The 19,246-nt window shown below is 43.4% G+C and overlaps 1 protein-coding gene across 5 annotated transcripts in view; it reads right to left on the bottom strand.

Annotated features, from left to right (window-relative positions):
• SPOCK3 (SPARC (osteonectin), cwcv and kazal like domains proteoglycan 3) overlaps positions 1–19,246 on the bottom strand; it is a 445,863-nt gene that overhangs the window by 158,493 nt on the left and 268,124 nt on the right. For 4 of the 5 annotated variants that reach the window (XM_068552511.1, XM_068552512.1, XM_068552510.1 and 1 more), the window contains one exon: positions 14,713–14,836. The exons of the other annotated variant lie outside the window; for it this stretch is intronic. In XM_068552511.1, the coding sequence (XP_068408612.1) occupies positions 14,713–14,836 (124 nt within the window). The remainder of the gene's footprint in view (positions 1–14,712; positions 14,837–19,246) is intronic. 5 annotated transcript variants of the gene reach the window in all.

Genomic DNA, 19,246 nt, shown 5'->3' with positions numbered 1-19,246 from the left:
GATGACATTTGAGGAGACATTATTTTTACAGATATAAATGACAGTGAATTTTTAAAAAGAGAATGGGAGTAAGAAACAAGAGGTGTATTTTAAAAAACATACAAGGAGATGAAAGAATCAGGACAGAAGGTTAAATTTAGGTAACAAGAGAAAAGCCTCTGAAGACCTCAAAGCAGCAGAAGACGCCAACAATTATCCAAACACGGAAACACTGACGCGTGATAGTTTGTGCACACATTTCAATGTCTGTGGGGCTTACATACCGAACTTTTCATTTTAACTGTTTTTTAATAAATAGAAAGCATGAGGAAATTCCTTGTTTATCATGCTTAAGAAATACCAAGCGTCTGGTAATTAAAAAGTATGTACTACTCTTAAAGCTAAGACATGCACCGAAGGGTCAGCTGCCCTATACAGTTTGATACACTGGTAGCAAAGATGCCCTTTGGGATGCACGGAAAGAGAAAGAGGGGAAGAGGGGTGCCATCAGCTTTGACACAAAGATACCAGGACAAAAGATTTGGTTTTCCCGCTGTGTCAAGTGTCCCCTCGAGTAAAGGGGAGGGGGTAACTGAGGAGCTAGCGCCTCCAGAACAAGGGTGCCCTCTGTCCACTGACCTCAAGAGGGCACCTGCAACCAAGACCATGATGGGAGAGAAGATCCTCAGCTTCCCAGGAAGGACGGAGGGCCTGCTATCGGGGTGGTCAAAACACAGCATGAAGGACGAGTTACTACAGGGAAGGTGAATGTAAAAAGGACAAACGCCAGAGTCAGGTGAAGCAGAGTGGCAGCAAACCAGACGGCCTTTCTGAGGCGGACAGCGCATCCAATATTAAGAATAAACCAGCATCCTGCTGGAACACCCACTCACACAGACATACATCTGCGACCAATTCACATGCATCCTTGTGCACAAAACTACTCAAATGAGTTCACACTCAACCCTCCGATTCCGATCCAACGCCCAGGATCCCTTCAGGCCTATTTTCCGCGTCTGTCAGCACTTCGTTCAACAAGGAGAAATCTGGATCCACTCACATGCTCGACCTACTTTCGTAATTATTCCACAGCTCCGCTCACGGTCCTCTCCTCAGCACGGAAGGTCCCGGAGCGGTCGCACTGAACACCCAAGCTCTCAGGCACAGGCAGGCACCCCTCCGGGGCCGAGGTACCGGCTCAACCCACCTCCTCCACCTCGAGCAGTGGGTCCCACGGAGCGCGAGGCCCAGGGAGGGACCTAACTTTTCTTCCTGTAGCTCCACCAGTTTCTAAGAGAGGAGTGCTGAGATCTCAGCATGTGTCAGAGAGATGCGACAGTTTCTCCCTGTAGAAACTGCTTTATGTATCTGGAGACTAACTTTACACACATAAGACTGGAATTCTTCGATTTTCCAGGTGAATTAACATATTAATCATCATGCGGTAATCCTTTTCATCTTCTACGGCTTTTATGTGAAGATCTGGTTTGTCCGACTATTCTGCAGTATTGGGAGTCGAGTCCCCAGGGATCTCCTATGTTTCTACAGATCGTGGGAGCAGAGGCACGAGTGCCTTTTGCTTTGTGTAATCTCTTAAATTTGTCTGAACATCGAGTGTCCTTGCCGGAGAGAGATGATGTGTCCTCTGCAGAGAAGGCAGCTTTGTTTGCTTCTCAGTAAAACAGACGTAACTCCCCCCAGGGGGCAGAGGGTGGGCAGGCCTGTCTGCAGCCCATGGTCACACGTGGGGTTTCCTCTGTTGTGACACAAACCCCGTGCGTGTAGAGCATCCAACCGGGTCACTCTGCGCGGCCCTTGGGACTCGCGGGGAAAGGAGAATGGACGCCAGCACGGAGACCGAGCTGCTGGTGTCGTGAGTAACAAGTGACCCAGGAGGCCCGTGTCTTCTGCAGCGCGCGTGAAACAGGGTGAAAATCCCAGGCCCTCACAGTTCTCCAGTTTTTGCGGCAGTGAAGACCCTTTCTGGAGGAGAGAGGACGCCGGGCCCCGAGCCCAGGTCAGAAGAGGAGGAGATACCCGGGCCAGACGGCCTCAGGCCAGTCACAAGCCAAAGCCGGCGACAGGCTCACCCACTGTCCCCCGGTTCCCGACCCCCGGGCCTGGGCGCAACGCGCGGCACCGAGCGAAGCCGGCCAGGCGGGCTCTGCTCACGGCTCCCGAGCGCCGGGCGGGATGCGGAAGGCAGTTCTGCTGAGCGCGAGCCCGGCTTTCCAGGTCCCGGACGAGGCGGAGGGCCACGCACACGCACCCTCCTCCCGCCCGGCAGGGGCCGTGCAAGTGTGGCCGCGACGGGCGTGCCGGGCCCGCTGCGTAGGGGGCGCTGGATTGAGCCGAGGGCCCGGGCAGGGCAGGCAAGCCCGCTGCCCTTTCGGGGGCCCCTTCCGGCCCGGCCGGCGCCCACGCCCCGCGCTGCCTGAGCCGGAGCGGCGTGCCCTCGGGGGGAGCGCCCGGGCGCCGCCGCTGAGGTCTCTCGTGCCCCCCCTTCCTCGCCGTCTGCCTGCAGCGCCGCCGGACGCCTGCACTGCCCGGCATCTTCCGCGTCCACAGGAGGCCCCGTGCGAAGGAGAGTCAACCTCTGTCCGGAGCTGATCCACTCCCGACAAATTTCAGGGGCCTGTTCACTAAATACGGCTCCTTAAACTACGTGGGTGGATTCGCACGGTCAGCGCCCCCCACGCGGAAGGAACGCCGTTACCCCCTAGGTCGCCACCCCCAAAGCAGCCCCGGCCCCGGACTGCTCCCTTAGGGCCTTGCGGGGAGAACGACGACGCTCTGCGTGGTCCCTTCATCAGCTCAGCTGACAGGCTGACCGGAAGCCGTCCAGCAAGCTGTGTCCACGCCCCGCTGCACCCCCGATGAACCCTTCTGGGGCCTCGTCTCTCCTGACCCGCTTTCAGGTGACACCGTTGCTACTGCAGTTGCATCAGCTGACTGTGGACGCAGTGCTGAGACATATCTGCGTTACGAGTTTGACGCACTGGACTATTTGTCGTTTGACCTCAGGGCAACTTTTGTCACAAAACCTACTCATTCACAGGCTGACAGGCACAGTGTTGCATGGACAGTCCCTGCCCCTCACCGTCCACAAGCAACCGATCTTGGTAGGCAACGGCTGGTCTCTTCAAAGTCCCGCTCAAAAGGGTTTCTGGCTGGACCTGTCTCACTGACTAAGGCAGTGTGGTCACAGTTCCACCGCTTCCAGAAAGGGGGCGTAACCGCTCAGCTGGCTCCTGGGTAACGGAAGCACGAGAGACTATATGGCCTTATTTAAACATTCGGGATCTTTACTGTCTTTCCTAATTGACGTTGCAGGCTGGTCCGACGCTGGACCTCTGCGTGATGGCCTGTCCACAGGGGGACCTTGGGCATTAAACTCAATTCTGGTTCCAGCCCCTGGATTCCCTTGTTGGATGGAGGTGGCCCTGGACATTTGTCCATGCAGGTCACAGGCGGGGATGTAAGGGGTCTCTCTAACTTTCACAGAAATGCCCTCTTCCCTCCTGGGCTGGACGCTTATGGATGAAATGTTTATGGGTGAGGTTGAGAGGCTGACAGGAAGAAATGGGCCCTCTGAGTTGCTGTCATTGGCAGGGTAATTTTACGGTAAGGCGGGGAGAGCCACAACCCCAACGCCCGGGGAGGGGACGCCTCAGGCCCTGGGAAGTGGCGGAGGGAGAGGAATCGTCTTCCCGAACCATGCCTGTCTCTCCCCGTCAAGGCAGGTGCCCTGTGTGCCCTCCCAGTGCTGCAGACGCCTTATTTAAGATACCTGACTGCTGGAGTTGCCCTCCCTGGACCCCCCCTTCTCCATCCTTCCTAACTTACCACACAGCCTGCAGGAACAGGAAGGCATGGACCAGCTCCTGAAACTCCTGTGTAAACACCTGCCGACATGTCCAGATGCCTTTCTCAGACCCCATTCTTAGCCATCCTCGGAGGTGGATGGATGCCACCAGGAGTCTTTTCGAAAAACAGGGAACAGGCTGCTTTCCAGCTTTCACTCCAAAAACAAGGAGCAGAGTCAATTATTCCAACTCAGTTGCGACACCTAAGCTCTCCCAGCCAGGCTGGAGGGCACATGGGATGCCCTGTCATCCTATGTTCCCTGAACAACGTAGGTCCTGCCTGCAGGTCATGGCAGTTTTAACAACACTTTCTTTCCAGGACACCCTGCACATTACTGGTGATGGACACCAGGCATGAACTCACCTCTGTCCTAAAAAAATGGTGATGTGCTCCCGCTGGGTGGTCTGACACCGTCACCTGCTTTAGAAAATGCCCCTAGCAGATGGTGTAGCCTTCAGATACCTGAGGAGCTCTCTCCACAGGGAAGGGACCCTCGGGCATTCAGTTCCAGGTGACACACCTGACTCATCCCTACAAGCATCTTGCAGGAAGTTCTCTCCCTAACAGGAGGGATCCAATTAGAAAAGCTGATATAAAAACTGTCACTGATCTTAGGTGAGGTGATCAATGACACCATGTTGCTCCTGGAAGGGATTCACATCAGCTTCATGACTGACCACTGGATGACATCATTGTCCTAAAAGCCTCCTCGGCCAAGTGAGGTCTACGCAGTCACTAATGCATCCTGCTGTCCCTGGGTTAAATCCTCAGGCCAAGTGGAGAGACGAAGACGGACACTTGAGGCAAAAGCCACTTGGATTTCTAAGGCAGACCTTGGAGGTTTATGGGGTTTGTGGGGAGGTAGGGCCCAGGGCCCTGGAGAGGGGAGGGGTCAACACTGCAAACAGGCTGGTCTCCCCTTCTGCTTGGATCGCCCTGGGTGTCAGCCTGCGTTAAATGCTGCCTGAGACAAACTGACCAGGATTGGCCCCTGCACTGTTGGTCGTATGGATGCAGTGGTTGATGGAGGGAGGTACTTACAGGAGAAGTCTCTGGCCAAGAAGATAGGGAATGAGGGTGGATATGATAAGAGGCAGTTCTGCTAGGTCACGCATAGTTCTGCATGTCTTCCCGTCAAAGGCACAGACAGTTTGTTCTGTACGAGGATGTTTGTGTAGCAGTCTTGGAAGAGACTTTCCCCTGAAGTATCTGCTTTTAATTATCTTTAGCTTTCAATGTCGTAAGTGTGCTTTTCCACTGTTTTCTGAATTCCATTAATCTTGTTGAGATCATCTTTGTTGGTGTAATGGTATAATATTTTTGGCAGGTAATAAGGCTTTTTAATCTGGCTGGATTTTATTTTGATAATCAATCATTTCTTCTTACTTTTCTCACCTGGCACATTGTACTTCTTGTATTTGTAGATTCATGCCTTTCAACACTTCTGGACAAAATTTCAATATCTCTTTTAACATTTTCTCCACCTTATTATTTCTGGCTTCTCTTTCTGTATCTCAGATTCAATTTACTTATCCCTTCTCATTCTGGTCTCTATCCCCTATTACCCTTTTTGGATAATTTTTCTGAAATATTTTCTGAAATAGTCATTTTTCTGAAATATATAAATACACAAATGTATACACATAGACATTATGTTTATATACTTATTATTTTTGATACATATATTTTCTGTTTTATATATGTATATTATCACATGCATATGCATATATAGTAGTTCATTAATTCTCTTCATCTAATGTCTAATCCATCTGTTTAATTTTTAATCATATTTTTAATTGAATAGGTCATATTTGGTTATTTTGCAAATCTAATATTTTTGGAAATTATGTTGGTCTTCCTGTATCTTTCAATACCACTTTAAGTCTGTAAACATTTTACACATTAAAAACGTTTCATATAGTGGTTGTATGTTCTGTTTTACCTAATTATTTATCTGATAATCTTGATATTTAAGTGTTGAAACCTGTCTGGTTTTGTTCTTACATTGTTCCCTCCTTACCTGTTGGCTTTTGTCATTTAGTTTGTTGGTTTATTTATATTAGTGTGTTTCTTCTACTTATAAGATTTATTGGTATGTGAGCAAAGAGTTGGCAGAATACCATCTGGAGAATCCTTAGGAGTCTGGATTCCTGGTACTTTTCTACAGAGAGAACTTCTGTTGGGATTTTCAAGTGTCAGGGGTACTGAGTACACAGAATCCCTTAAATTTTATTTATCATCCTGGGGCTTCCCCGACCTCTGCTCTGAGGTGGTGAAATCCAAAACCCCAGGTCTGTGAGAGAACAGGTTCAAAGGTATAAATATTGTACCACAATAATGGTATTATTACCCAATAATGATATTATTTCTTTTTTGCCCCCCCGTTTCTAAATTAGAGTTTAATTAACTCCTAGCTTCAGCTGGCTTTTGTTTAATTGGCTTGTTTCAGAAGCCATAGCATCCTTAACCTGTTGTCTGTTCACAGAACTGGACCAATTTCCTTGGTGGAGAGCATTGAGGTGGTGCGAGATAACAGGCATTGAAACACACAGCGATCACAGAGAGATGGCAGGAAATCTATAATTTGCCCATGCATTCACTGGAAGGGTATGACAGCCACACACTACTGTGTTTATTCCATAATTTACATGATTATAAATCTACACACATATAAGTAGATACTATACAGGACATACTTGACTTTTCTTTGCCTAGAAAAATAATTTCTCACTGTATTAACACCACATTCCTATAATAACGTTATCCACATTGCTATTAATAAATGATTAATATGCATAAATACATACCATACTACATTACACTGATTTATTACATACTATTATTTCATATCTTTCGTACTTTTATTTGTAGCCACATTTGTAGCCACATACTAGCCTTGCTGTTTACCAGCCCTGTGACCTTATGAATATATTTAATATCTTTGTGCTTCAGATTCCTTATCTTTAAAATATTAGTGAGTGTTTTTTGTGTCTCCTACTGTTGTCTGAGGAATAATTCATATGTAAATTATCACATTACATTAATGAATAAATGCATTAATATAGTAACTCAGAGCAGCGATCAACACACACTAGGCAGGCACTAAGTATCAGCTTTCTGAGAATCTTTTCTCTGCTGGCACGAGTTGTGATTTAGACAAAAGAGATGCAGACACAGCTTTTCCAAAGGTGCTGCCAGCACGCTGGTCCTGAACTTGCTAGAAACTCGTGGGATATCTCAGCGGGAACGCCTTCTACCAGCAGGGTAAGAATGCCTCAGTCACCTTCACACGTGGATGCCTCTTTATCTTGCTATAACCTGAGTTTTTAAAGAGCTGGAATATACATGGCTTCTCTAAATCTCTCCTATTGCCTATCATGATTCTTTCTTCTTGATAAAGTGACGAATAGTTGAGGTTACAGAGGACATCACTAGGGTAAAACCCAGGCCTGATAAGTGCATCAATCAGGAGCTCGCTGGCCTGTCCACGCCCAGAACAGCACAGTGGCCACCGTGTGCCTTAAGCTGACCTCGATCCTGGTGTCGTTAACTTTCCAGCTTCATGGCCGCTCTGCGTCTCCTTTCCCTTATCTAACGATTGTGGACCACTACAGAATCTGTCTTCTAGGGTTGTTTTAAATACTAGCTTAGCACACAAAATACCTAGACCATTACTTGACATCGTTGCTCAATTATTTTAGCAATTCCTGCCTATATGACTTTCACAGCGACAGCTACTACATGCCACCGACTACGGTTATTACACTTCCCTTAGAGAATATGTATATTCAAGCCTGCTCTACATATGTAAAGATTTTTAGAGAATGGTCTCCTTAGAAATGCAAACCCTGTGGAATATTTATAAAATACAAGTTCCTTTCATTGAAAAGGCAAAAATTATATTATCTAAGAAAGCAGAGAGACTCCACCAGTGAACATATGCATTGTTCTCCCATTTTTAATAGATAGTAACACAAAATATAGACACTGACCCTGCATGTTCTATTCTGTGAGGGCTGCAGAGAACCTGATTAGCATATACAAAACCTGTATGTAACTTCATACCTAATGGTAAAATACTGAAAACTTTCTCCTAAATTTGGATTAAGGCAAAGAGGTACATTGAACATTGTACTGAAAGGCTTAACCAGAACAATAAGGCAAGAAAAAGAAAAAATGCATAAAAAGAAAAAATGCATAAAAAGAAGGAAAGGAAGAAATAAATCTGTGTCTATTCAAAGAGGATGATTATATGTGTAGAAAATCCTGAGACAGCCACAACAAAACACTGCTAGAAATAAGTGAATTTAACAAGGTGCCAATAAACAGGGTCAGTATAGAAAGATTAGTTATACGACAATATACTAGCAAATAAACGTCACAACTAAATTTACAGTAGCATTAATAAAAATAAGTTAGCAATACATTTAACAAAAAATATTACAGGTCCCTATACCAAAAACTACAAAACTTTTATTAACTTTAACTAACAAAATGAAGAGATATACCTAGTGTGTGGATTTGAAGATTGTTATCCATCTCCTCAAATTTATCTACAGATTTGACAAAATCTTAATGATTATTCAAGCTGGTTTTTTGTAGAAATTGACAGACCGATTCTAAAGTTCACATGGAAATGCAAAGGGCAAGTGCCGAAGCAGCACTGAAAAGGTGGAATCAAGTCAGACTTGCAGCACTTGAATTCAAAACTTAACTTAAAGATGCGGCAAACAGGTCGTGCGGCACATCCTAGGGGCAGATACCCTGAGACAAAATAGACACAGAAACAGACTCACACTTTCAGGACCACTTCATTTTTGACAAAGAAACCTAGGCAATCTGCTGGGGCAAGAACAACAAATGGATGTTCCAACAACTGGCCACACTGAAGAAGTGATATTCACCCCGTGCCTCTTACCAAACACAAAGGCCAATCACCACGTACACACAAACCTAACAGTTAAAACTTTCAGTCTCCTAAGAAAACACAGAAGATTGTCTTCTACAAGAAGTTATAACCATAGAAAACTGATGATGTAGGCTTCCGTATCATGCAAAAATCTCTAAAAATATAATTCTGAAAAATGGCTCTGAAACCACAGGCTTCAAACCAGTGAGAAACAAGCAACTATAAACTTAAAGGGCATATACTGCCATCTTTACTTAGTGATTCAAATAAAAATAGTCATCACATTTATTATGTGTAGTAACTAGAAAAAGACGAAGGGCACTTAATTTTTTAAAAAGTCTTTCTGCTCCAAATACCTATTTAAAAAAAAAAAAAGTGGGGACTTCCCTGGCGAAGCAATGGTTAAGAATCCGCCTGCCAATGCAGGGGACATGGGTTCGAGCCCTGGTCTGGGAAGATCCCACATGCCGTGGAGCAACTAAGCCCATGTGCCACAACTACTGAGCCTGCGCTCTGGAGCCCATGAGCCACAGCTACTGAGCCCGTGCACCACAACTACTGAAGTCTGTGTGCCTAGAGCCCATGCTCCATAATGAGAGAAGCCACCGCAATGAGAAGCCCACACACCACAACGAAGAGTAGCCCCCGCTCTCCGCAACTAGAGAAAGACCACGCACAGCAACGAAGACACAACACAGCCAAAAAAAAAAAAAGCAAAAGCAAAAATGGTTTCGATTTAGACAATGGACACTGGACTTCACTGAGACACTGGGCAAATTACTTCACTTCTGTGCATCAGTGCATCTATAAAAGGGACAACCATGAGTTAATATACCCAAAGCGTTTACAGTAGCTGCCCCCAAAAAGAGCTAAATAAATGCTTGATTAGTGTAGACACACGTATCTATAGGAGATTATGAAGTTCAATGTAGTGAAAAGGTCATGGGTCACCGCCCTGCAAGATCAATGCACAGGTTACAGCAGATGTCAGACGAGAGGCAGGCACAGGGCTGGTCCCCATAGCCGAGCCCTGGCATCCGCCCTGGGAGGCACTGGCCCGAGCACTGGGAAGGCCCTCAGAACTCAGTGTCCAGCTGTCACAGCAGCGTGGCCGAACCTCCGTGCCCTGGGGCAAGGCACCCAGGTCCTCGCTAAGCCTCTGTCCAAAGGCGCTGTGGTCGCTGCACAGTCTAGGACCATCGGGGATTTGAGAACACAAAGAAGCAGAAGATGATAAGGGACTCATAACACTGTCCACTGCTTCATTTCCACCTAATAAGGAAAGAGCTTTGGAATAATCACTGAATTTGGCATTTTCTGAGTTGCCGGTAAATGTTGCCAGTCTTGGTGAAGCCGTGGCCAAGAGCGTCCAGTGTGTCATGGAGCAACTGGCAAGGCAGAGTGCGAAACAAGCAGTAAAGACCATGGGTCAAAACGTAGATTCACACTTTACTGATGGTCGCTACTTCAAAGATAAGTGTGTGACAACATGTACGTTTGCCAACTTTTCATTTTCCTAAGGAACTACATTAAACATAACTAAAGAAATTAATAAAATTACAAAACCTCTATAATATCTGTGGAGTGTGGTGAAAGACCATTTTAACAAAGTTACTCACACAAAAGTAAGATTACAGTTTCAAAAATAAATCAATATATCAATGCAGAAACTAGTGAACACTGTCCTAAAGTCATTCAATATATATATAACTCAAGACTCTTGAACAGGCCAGGAAAGCAAGCATACGTCTTTGTTAAGGCTACAGAGAAGCATAAAATAATCCATGAAGCAAAGTCCTGGGGAAGGAGATGCAGGTGTTTGGGGTACTGAGAGATTAAAGCCTTAACCCTCAAAAATACAGCGTCCCAAGCCAGGAGCCAAAAGCCAAGCCAAGTTGAAAAGCAGTTCAAAGAGAAACAGTGCACATCTATTTCTGACTGTCGATCTTTCAAAATAAAATGATCTCAGCTCAAAGTGTTCAGGGGAAGGCAGGCAGGACAGGTAAACACCAAATGCTAATAGGAGAACGTCGAAAATTAAAATGGAATTTTCTCAAATTACAACAAAAAGTAAATGCTTCCACTTCGGTGCTAATGTTACTGTTCTATTTTATTAAAAACAAGAACAACAACTGTTATATCTAAGAATTCAAAGGCAATAGATTGAAGGGATGCAACAGTGGTTCTCAACCATGCCTACACATAAAGATCACTTGGGGAGCTTTTAAAATTTAGATTCCCAGGGCCTCGTCCCAAACCAATTTAAGTAGCATCTCTGCAGCTGGTGTCAGGAACTGCAGAATAAGTTGGATAAGCTTCCTATTTACTTGCCTTTCCTCAACACACACACACACATGCACACACACGCAGTTTCCTATACTGACCGTTATTTATTGCAATAGTTTAGCTCCCAAGCACTGCATGACTAAAAATGAGAGAGAAGTATCAAAAACCACCCAGCACGTTGTGCCTGGGGACTTTATGTTACAGACACCCGGCTGAGCTCTAGAACATCAGTATTATTTGCTGACTTCTGCTCAGCAGATGTAGCGTACAATTTACACAAGTCAGACACAAACATGCCCTAGTTCTAACATAGATGCTACACTGGAGAACAATTCCTGGTTTCACTGAGGCCGGGCAATACAATGCAAATAGACTTTGCCTGAAGGAAGAAACAGAGACCTTCATCTTTTGTGTCAATTTCAGGAATGACTACCTCTCAAACAGCCTTGAACAGACTTATATTTCGATTTTTCTACTACTGCTGAATTCGGAAGAATTCAGAAAACATGGGTTCTTCTGAAAAGAATGATTAAGTAGGCTTCTAAAACAGTCCATCGCTTTTCTTAACATGAAAAAAATTAGATAACATTACATAAACACTTTTTATGAAAATCACGAGTCCCAATATTTCTCCAAGTAAATCTATTTTTTCAGTTATTCATCTGTGCCTTTGTCTTTTCTGCAAACATTTAAAAAACACTCCTCTGAGGACTGCTAGACAAGCTGACACATTCAGAGCTTGAAGGCTAATAAAATAATTATTCAAAATCGGTTCCTTTGTGTAATGAGGGGCACTTTCCAAGATTAAATCCTCGTTATGACCTTTGACTAAAGTTTCCTTTGGAGACCTTCTGATAACTGTCTTTCTCACCTCAGCCCCAGCTGCTGGACCTACTGTGCTTTGTAACGACCTCTCCTCCAATTATGTTGTACGGCGGAATATAATTTATAACTTCATCTCGATAAATTGAGCTGAAGGTAATGAGAAAATACTGTGGGTCTAAAACAGAACATATAGGAATATTGTTTGTAGTAGTAAAACAAAACCGAACCGAACCGAAAACCCTGTACGTCAATGCAGGGTGTCCAGAACACAGAGGGATGGTAAGAAGACCTGGATGCAGGGTCCCTCACTCTGGACCAGATGGCCTGGCTCTGGCCAGTCTTCGTCACATCAGGATCACTCAGCTCCAAGCAAAGAGCTTCCTGGATTGCACGGAGCTTGGGATTTGGAGCTCTACCTTTACTCTGAGCGCAAATGCCCACCAGCCCCCAAAAGCTGTTTAAATCTGCCCTGTCAGGGTTTGCTTGGTCTACTGACAAAGCTGAGTGAGGCAAGAGCCAGAAGAAAGGTCCCATGACTCCTGCACCTGCCTTATTTATTAGCTTGTTCATATGACAAGATAAGCTTCTCCAGAAGGCACTGGCCTCTGCAGTCTTTGTTCGCGATGCCTAAATAGCCTAGGGCAATGCCTGTCTCACAGAAAAAAGGTTGAGGCCTTAATTTGAATTTAAATCCCATGAATTTCTAAAAAGTGTTAGTAAGAAGAGTTTGGTCTGGGTTCCTCCTGGGCTGAGATCACTATTTAGTTTGCATTATATTATACAGTTCAGCCTGCTGTCAGCACAGACACTGAAGACTAGAATTGGTGATCAAAAGTGGAAAAATCACCAACTTAAATGAGAATCAACAGAAATGAAGATTGAAGTTTGGGGTGACTAAAAACTCATATTCACTTGAACCATGTTCTTTTTATGTCTTTCTATACAAACAAGGCACGTATTGAAAGTGAGACATATCCAAATAAATGTTAAATTAATAATTCAAGGATGGATTATTTAGAATCGTTTTATTGACAATATCAGTGAGGGCGCAGGATTGTAAGCTGGGGCCTCACAACAGTGGGAAACCCCGAGGAACTGTGAATCCACGTGAATTAGTCTACTTATGGCAGGAGTATTTAGTCCTGAGTGGGAGACTGCGTTTCTCTAAAATCATCAAACAAAGCCTCCCACGTGGTGTCAACAGGTGGAAACCTCTTGTGATCGTACCTCTGTGCCTTGTGACAGTTCACTGTCAGAGAATGGATCATGTCAAGAGGGTCCTAGAGAGGCAGGCGATGGCCTAACGCTGGCCCTCTGCAGGGAGGACGACCCCCTCCCCGGTGCTAACACACCAGGGCCCACAGCAGGTACATTCCTGAGGCTGAGAAAGACACAGGGCTCCCCCAGGGGGATGCCGGGAATGACCTCAGTCTCTCTCTTGACTCAACCTGTTCAACCATCCATGTTCATCAGGTCAACTTAGGACTCAAATCTGCTTCCCAAGGAACTCCAGCTACCACTTTGAATACTAGAATCTGCATCCTTTGTTGTGCTTTAATAAATCAGCATAATGGGTTCCACGTCGTGAGCTGTGGGGTGTGAGAATATGAGGTGGGTTCCTTCTCCCTTGCACTGACAGCAGGAATTGCAGCTTGCAAAGCGGAGGGTCCCCGAGATCGAGGTAGTGTTGAGAAGATGGGTGACACACTCCTTCCTCCTAGCAATATCTCCACCTCCACATACACCCTGAAAACTTTAGCAAACAGGCACATGGTTGCCTCACCCAGTAAGTACTATGCACGTATCTACTGACTGTATTAAGCTTCCTTGTCCTTGTAGCCCTCTCCTCAATTGTAAACTGCTGGTGCAAGTTGTAGGGAAATATTTTCTGAGACCAAGTATGGTTCATAAAGTGGTATGCACCAAACAAAGTGTTTTGATAGCCAAAAACTTCTGGAATTTACTTTGCTTTAAGCAAAAGTTTACTTTATAGTAACCTTTAAGCAAAAGTAACTTTATAGTAACTTTAAGCAAAAGGTTACTTTATAGACTTCATAGTTTCTAGAAGAAATGTTGATCTGTTTAATTACAGGGTAAAGTCCCACTGGGGACACTACATAATGTGCTATCTTACCTTCTCAAAATAACATTTTAGAAAAATCTAAATTCATAAATGCATCTGGCCCTGAAGTTTCAGGTAAGAGGTCATGAGCCGTATTCCTTCCTGTCACATAATCAAAGAAAACTCATCGATGTCCTATTACGTGACGTTCTTAAAACCTCCTAAATATTTGAACGATATGGGGCATCAAACGAGGTGCAGATTAATGTAGCTAGAGACACTGAATCAGAGAAGACATCAAATCTGGGCTTCGGTGTCAGCTAAATATGTGAAATGTGCTATTTCTTTCTGAGCCTTGTTTTTCTCCTCTGCTGTACGGAATTTTGGGGGGCTTAAATGAGATAATATAGGAAATAAAACAGCAATGATACTGACAGATTTTAGCTGGGACAGCTGTTATAACTGTTAACATTATTATATACATGGTAACGCTTCTGCCCTCTCTCAGAGTAGCAAGAAAGGAAACGCTGGTTTTAATATCTGAGGGTTCAGAGTGGTCACAGAATCAATACTTCAAACTTTAAAAATTCTGTATAGGAGAAACAAATGTACAAATGTTTGAATCATATTCCCAACTAGTGATATTATCCACATTATTTTAAAAGATATTTTAAAAGATTTTAAAAGATTGGAGAACTAACAGTTTTAATCACTTTCTAATGACTGTGTACATACATATATGAATATGGATATGTTTTATACTAAATGACTATCGTTGTCTTACCTGAGCAGAGTAGGTATGTCCATCTGAACCACAGACGGGGCTGGTGGAGACCCCCCGGCACTGCTGGCAGGTGGATGTCGGGGGACCCCTCCACTGCTTCTGCCCAACTCCTGCATCTTTCATACTGTTGAAAAAATAAAACAAGCATACTTAGTGCATGTATTTAAAAAATAAATTTATATTAGCATCATGCCTTTTCTCCACTGCCATTCCAACTCTTCAAGATAAATTAGAATCAGTAAACTGTATCCTCATTTTCAATGTATTAATCCATAGTGTTCTTCATAAACTTTTGTTTCATAATCAAGGTTTTCCTATAATAAAATAAGAATATATTCCTTAAGGGGGCTTCCCTGGTGGCGCAGTGGTTGAGAATCTGCCTGCCAATGCAGGGGACATGGGTTCGAGCCCTGGTCTGGGAAGATCCCACATGCCGTGGAGCAACTAGGCCCGCGAGCCACAATTACTGAGCCTGCGCATCTGGAGCCTGTGCTCCGCAACAAGAGAGGCCACAATAGTGAGAGGCCCACGCACCGCGATGAAGAGGGGCCCCCGCTCGCCGCAACTAGAGAAAGCCGTCACACGAAACGAAGACCCAACACAGCCATAAATAAATAAATAAATAAAAGAAACCATGTTCTCATGTGAAAAATTAAAAAAAAAAAAAGAATATATTCCTTAAAAAGATTCCACTGGTTACATATAGACTACAGTTACACTTCATCATATGGATTCTCCGGTTTTAATTTGTGGTTGTGAAATGTGTTTTTAACAGCCCCCCAAACAACTCACATGTCTGGAACCTTCCCAAGGGCCCCCCTAGAATTCTACTAGAAATAGTATTAGAAAGCAGACACCTAATTCACCAGGCGTCCCAGAGGTGCATGAAAATAAGAGCAGCTTACTTTTAGAGAAAATAGCAATAAGAAACACTTTTCCAGCAAAGACCAGTATTTAGAGAGCCCAATTAGCAGGTTCCGTGAGAGCCAATCCTCTCTTTCTTGTGTGGAAAGAACTCAAAATACATCCATCCGGCTTTGATCTGGAATAAAGTGGGAAAACCCATTCTCTTCCGCTACCTACTCCTAAATTATCCGTTTCTCCACTTTGATTAAACTGCTTGTGCTTGGCCTATTTGTGTGAACAGTTCACACAGAAAGGGGCAAAGGCCTTAAAAGTAGGAATAAAAACAACAGGGAATCTCTACACAAGCATTTCCTAGTTAGAAGTCCTCCAGTAAATCAGCACTCGGTCTTGTTCATTAAAACGGCTCATGGAGAGTAATTTGATGTCTCTATCAAGATGAGAAACGAGGTTTTACTGGAAACATTTGCTGCCTTTTGGCTTTTCTTTTCACGAGTAAGTCAAATCTACAAAAAAGTAACCCCAAAAGACAACTAAGAAGTGTAGTGTTAATCCTCATTATAGGGAAAGAAGTTCGGACTAACGTATTTTAAATTGTGATAACATTTGGGTGGGCTTTGGGAAAAGGTTTATCACCTTCTCTTACCCCCTCATCCCTCTCCCCCAGCCACTTCCCCCTCATAAAGAAGCCTATGATAGCTCCAAACACATTTTCTTCATTTAAATTTTGTAAATTCTGCCAAATGACCACTTTAAAATCTTGTCTGGCCACAGATGTCACCTCGTAAGAGACACAAAAGGGAAAATAACCATGCTGCTATTACTGATTAAAAGATTGGCACAAAATCCTAATGGGAATCAAAACAATGACTGGAAAACCAGGGACATTATTCTACACCACCTCCAGACTCATAAGTCACAGAGATGTAGCAGAGAGAAACAAGAAACATAAAATATTATGTTTGCCTTGTTCTTTCACTGTGTGCAATCAAAACAAGGCATGAAATTATGAAATTATTTGCTCTTCAGTTACATTAGGAGAAATCATTACCAAGCACAGGCTTCTAATCAATAAAAAGTATTTTATTAGAACAGGATGTCTTTATCGCTGTTGCTTTGGGATATGCACCTGTCTATATACACTATGACATATATATGTCAACGCTATGACTCCTTGTAATCACCTCATTCCCTTTTCCTAACTTTAAAACTCCACTGAAACACAGAAACTAAGATTGTGACATTACTTTCTTGTATAAACATTTTTTGATACATGATGTAGTCTTTTATATATAATTCAAATAGTAACTATATCTAGAAGTGAAATCTTTTTGAAAATTGGAAGATTTACTAGAAATTATTAAAATTCAAATGACTTCTTAAACGGTGAATTTACAACATACCTGTAAAATAAGTTTTGGGGTAAAAAGTTTTAGTTATCATTATTCCCTTCAAAGTCAACACTGCCGAAGCCTAAACACTTTCAGATTCCTGAAGTATATCAATAGAGATGGTATTTTTTATGTAGATTTCATCCTGCTCAGGATTTGCTTAAGTATCATCAACATTGGAAGCATCATAATATTGCTTATATTTGCATCACCATTTTGCTTGAGGTGATGACAAATTATACTATTCTGTAAACCAGCAGAATATTTACTTATGTTTAGTTTAAAATAAATACAACATTAGATGATGATAAATTCAACAGAATTCATGTTTTAATATATTATTCATGCCATACACATGGAGAACAGTGAGTCATGAACTTTTCACTATACTCAGTAAATCCAAAGGAAGCACTTAGCATTTTATCATCAGAACACAGTCTTTCTAGAAAGGACAAATTAGTCTACAAAATTAGAGGCTAAATTTGAAATCCGAAATTCTAAATATCATAGATTTTATGTGTTCTTAAATCACCTCTGACCTGAAGAAAATGGTTTATGACATTTTCTGTAGAAAGACAAATTACATTCAAGCACATACAGGGCGGTATAGAAGATGGTTTATCCAGGCATATATTCATGTTAGAATTAGGGTATGAATACAAATGAATTTCTAAGACTGTTATTTGAATAAAAAAGTACTTCTACAACTCCATAAATCAATTAAACATAGACTAAGAAGAATCGCTAGATATAGACAAATAGGACATGTACACCCTTCATTTCAAAAATCAAAACGTCTACGATTGTGAAAATAAGGTTGTTTCATGTGAAAACAAAATGATCAACCTCACAGCAGGTACTGAGGGGCAAATAAACTGTATTGTTAACAGGACTTGAGGAATTCTAGTAACTCTGACCATTTGTCAGAACAGCCCAAACAGGCCGGTGTGTGCGGTGGGGTGGGTGGCACACCTGGACCACCCTCGGGGTCCCCTCAGCACCCTGAGGGTTCCACCTGTCCGGGTACATGTGGTACCTCCACTCAAGTCTCTTCACCAAGGAAGAGAGCTTTTCATTCCAGAGTCTCTTTTATCAGACTTATCCTGTGATTCAGAATTTGTTTGCTTTAGCATCAGGAATGTTTCTCAGAATTAGTGTTAATCAAAATCTTGTCTATTAAAATATTTGTTTGTTCTTAGGAAAATTAGTGTAGTTTATGAGCTATAAACACAATTTTCTAAGACTTAATTAAATATCTATGCATTATGTGTAATATGTAAACATTTTTCAGATTGCTTTTTAATTATATTTTCAAGGCCCTATTTAAAGAAGAGCAAAATGTGTTTACGTGAGAGATAAAATCCTGGCAGTGAGTGTACAGACCAAGATGGGCAAAGTCAAGTGCTTGGGAAAAGGTGGAGCCGGCTGAGGCGATCAGAATGGATGCCTGGCATCTGGGGCAGGCGAACGACAGGTAAGAAGTTAGACTTGGCAATCTGTTCTTGGACCCGGCCCCCCCCTCCACCAGCAGGCCAGCAGCCGCCTTACAAGACAGGGCCTGGCAGCCAACCAGGCTGGGGACCAGCCCTGCTTATCAGCCGGCCCAGTGTAGTCAGCTCCCCCTCAACAGCAGGGCCCACACAGCCCACACAGGGGCACCCCTAGAGCACACAGCTCTGGTGACGGACACGAGTGTGCAGCTGGGCCTCACAGGACACTTCTCCAAGATCAGGAAACATAACCAACCTACATCATACACAGAAATAAACACAGAGAATTAGGCAAAAGGGAGAGAGGGAGGACTGTCTTAGAAACAGACAAACAAAATAAACAGATCAGAACAGAAAAAAAAATGAAATAGAGACCAAAGAGAGAACAGAAAAGACTGATGAAGATAAGAGCAGTTTTTTGAAATAATAATCAAGATTGATAAACCTTTAGCCAGACGTATCAAGAATCAATGCAACCCCTATCAAAATAACAATGGCATTTTTCACAGAACTAGAAAAAATAATGATAAAATTTGTACTGATAATCAAAAGACCCTGAATAGCCACAACAATCTTGAGAAAGAACGGAGCGGGAGGCATCATACTCCCTGACTTGAGACCATACTACAAAGCTACAGTAATCAAAACAGTGTGGTACTGGCACAAAAACAGACACCTAGAGCAATGGAACAGAAAAGAGAGCCCAGAAATAAACACTTATACGGTCAATTAATCTACAGCTAAGGAGGCAAGAATACAGAATGTGGAAAAGACAACCTCTTCAATAAG

Source organism: Eschrichtius robustus, chromosome 10, assembly GCF_028021215.1.
Source record: "Eschrichtius robustus isolate mEscRob2 chromosome 10, mEscRob2.pri, whole genome shotgun sequence".
NCBI classification, from domain to species: Eukaryota; Metazoa; Chordata; class Mammalia; order Artiodactyla; family Eschrichtiidae; genus Eschrichtius; species Eschrichtius robustus.
This window is presented reverse-complemented; position numbering and strand designations above follow the sequence as displayed.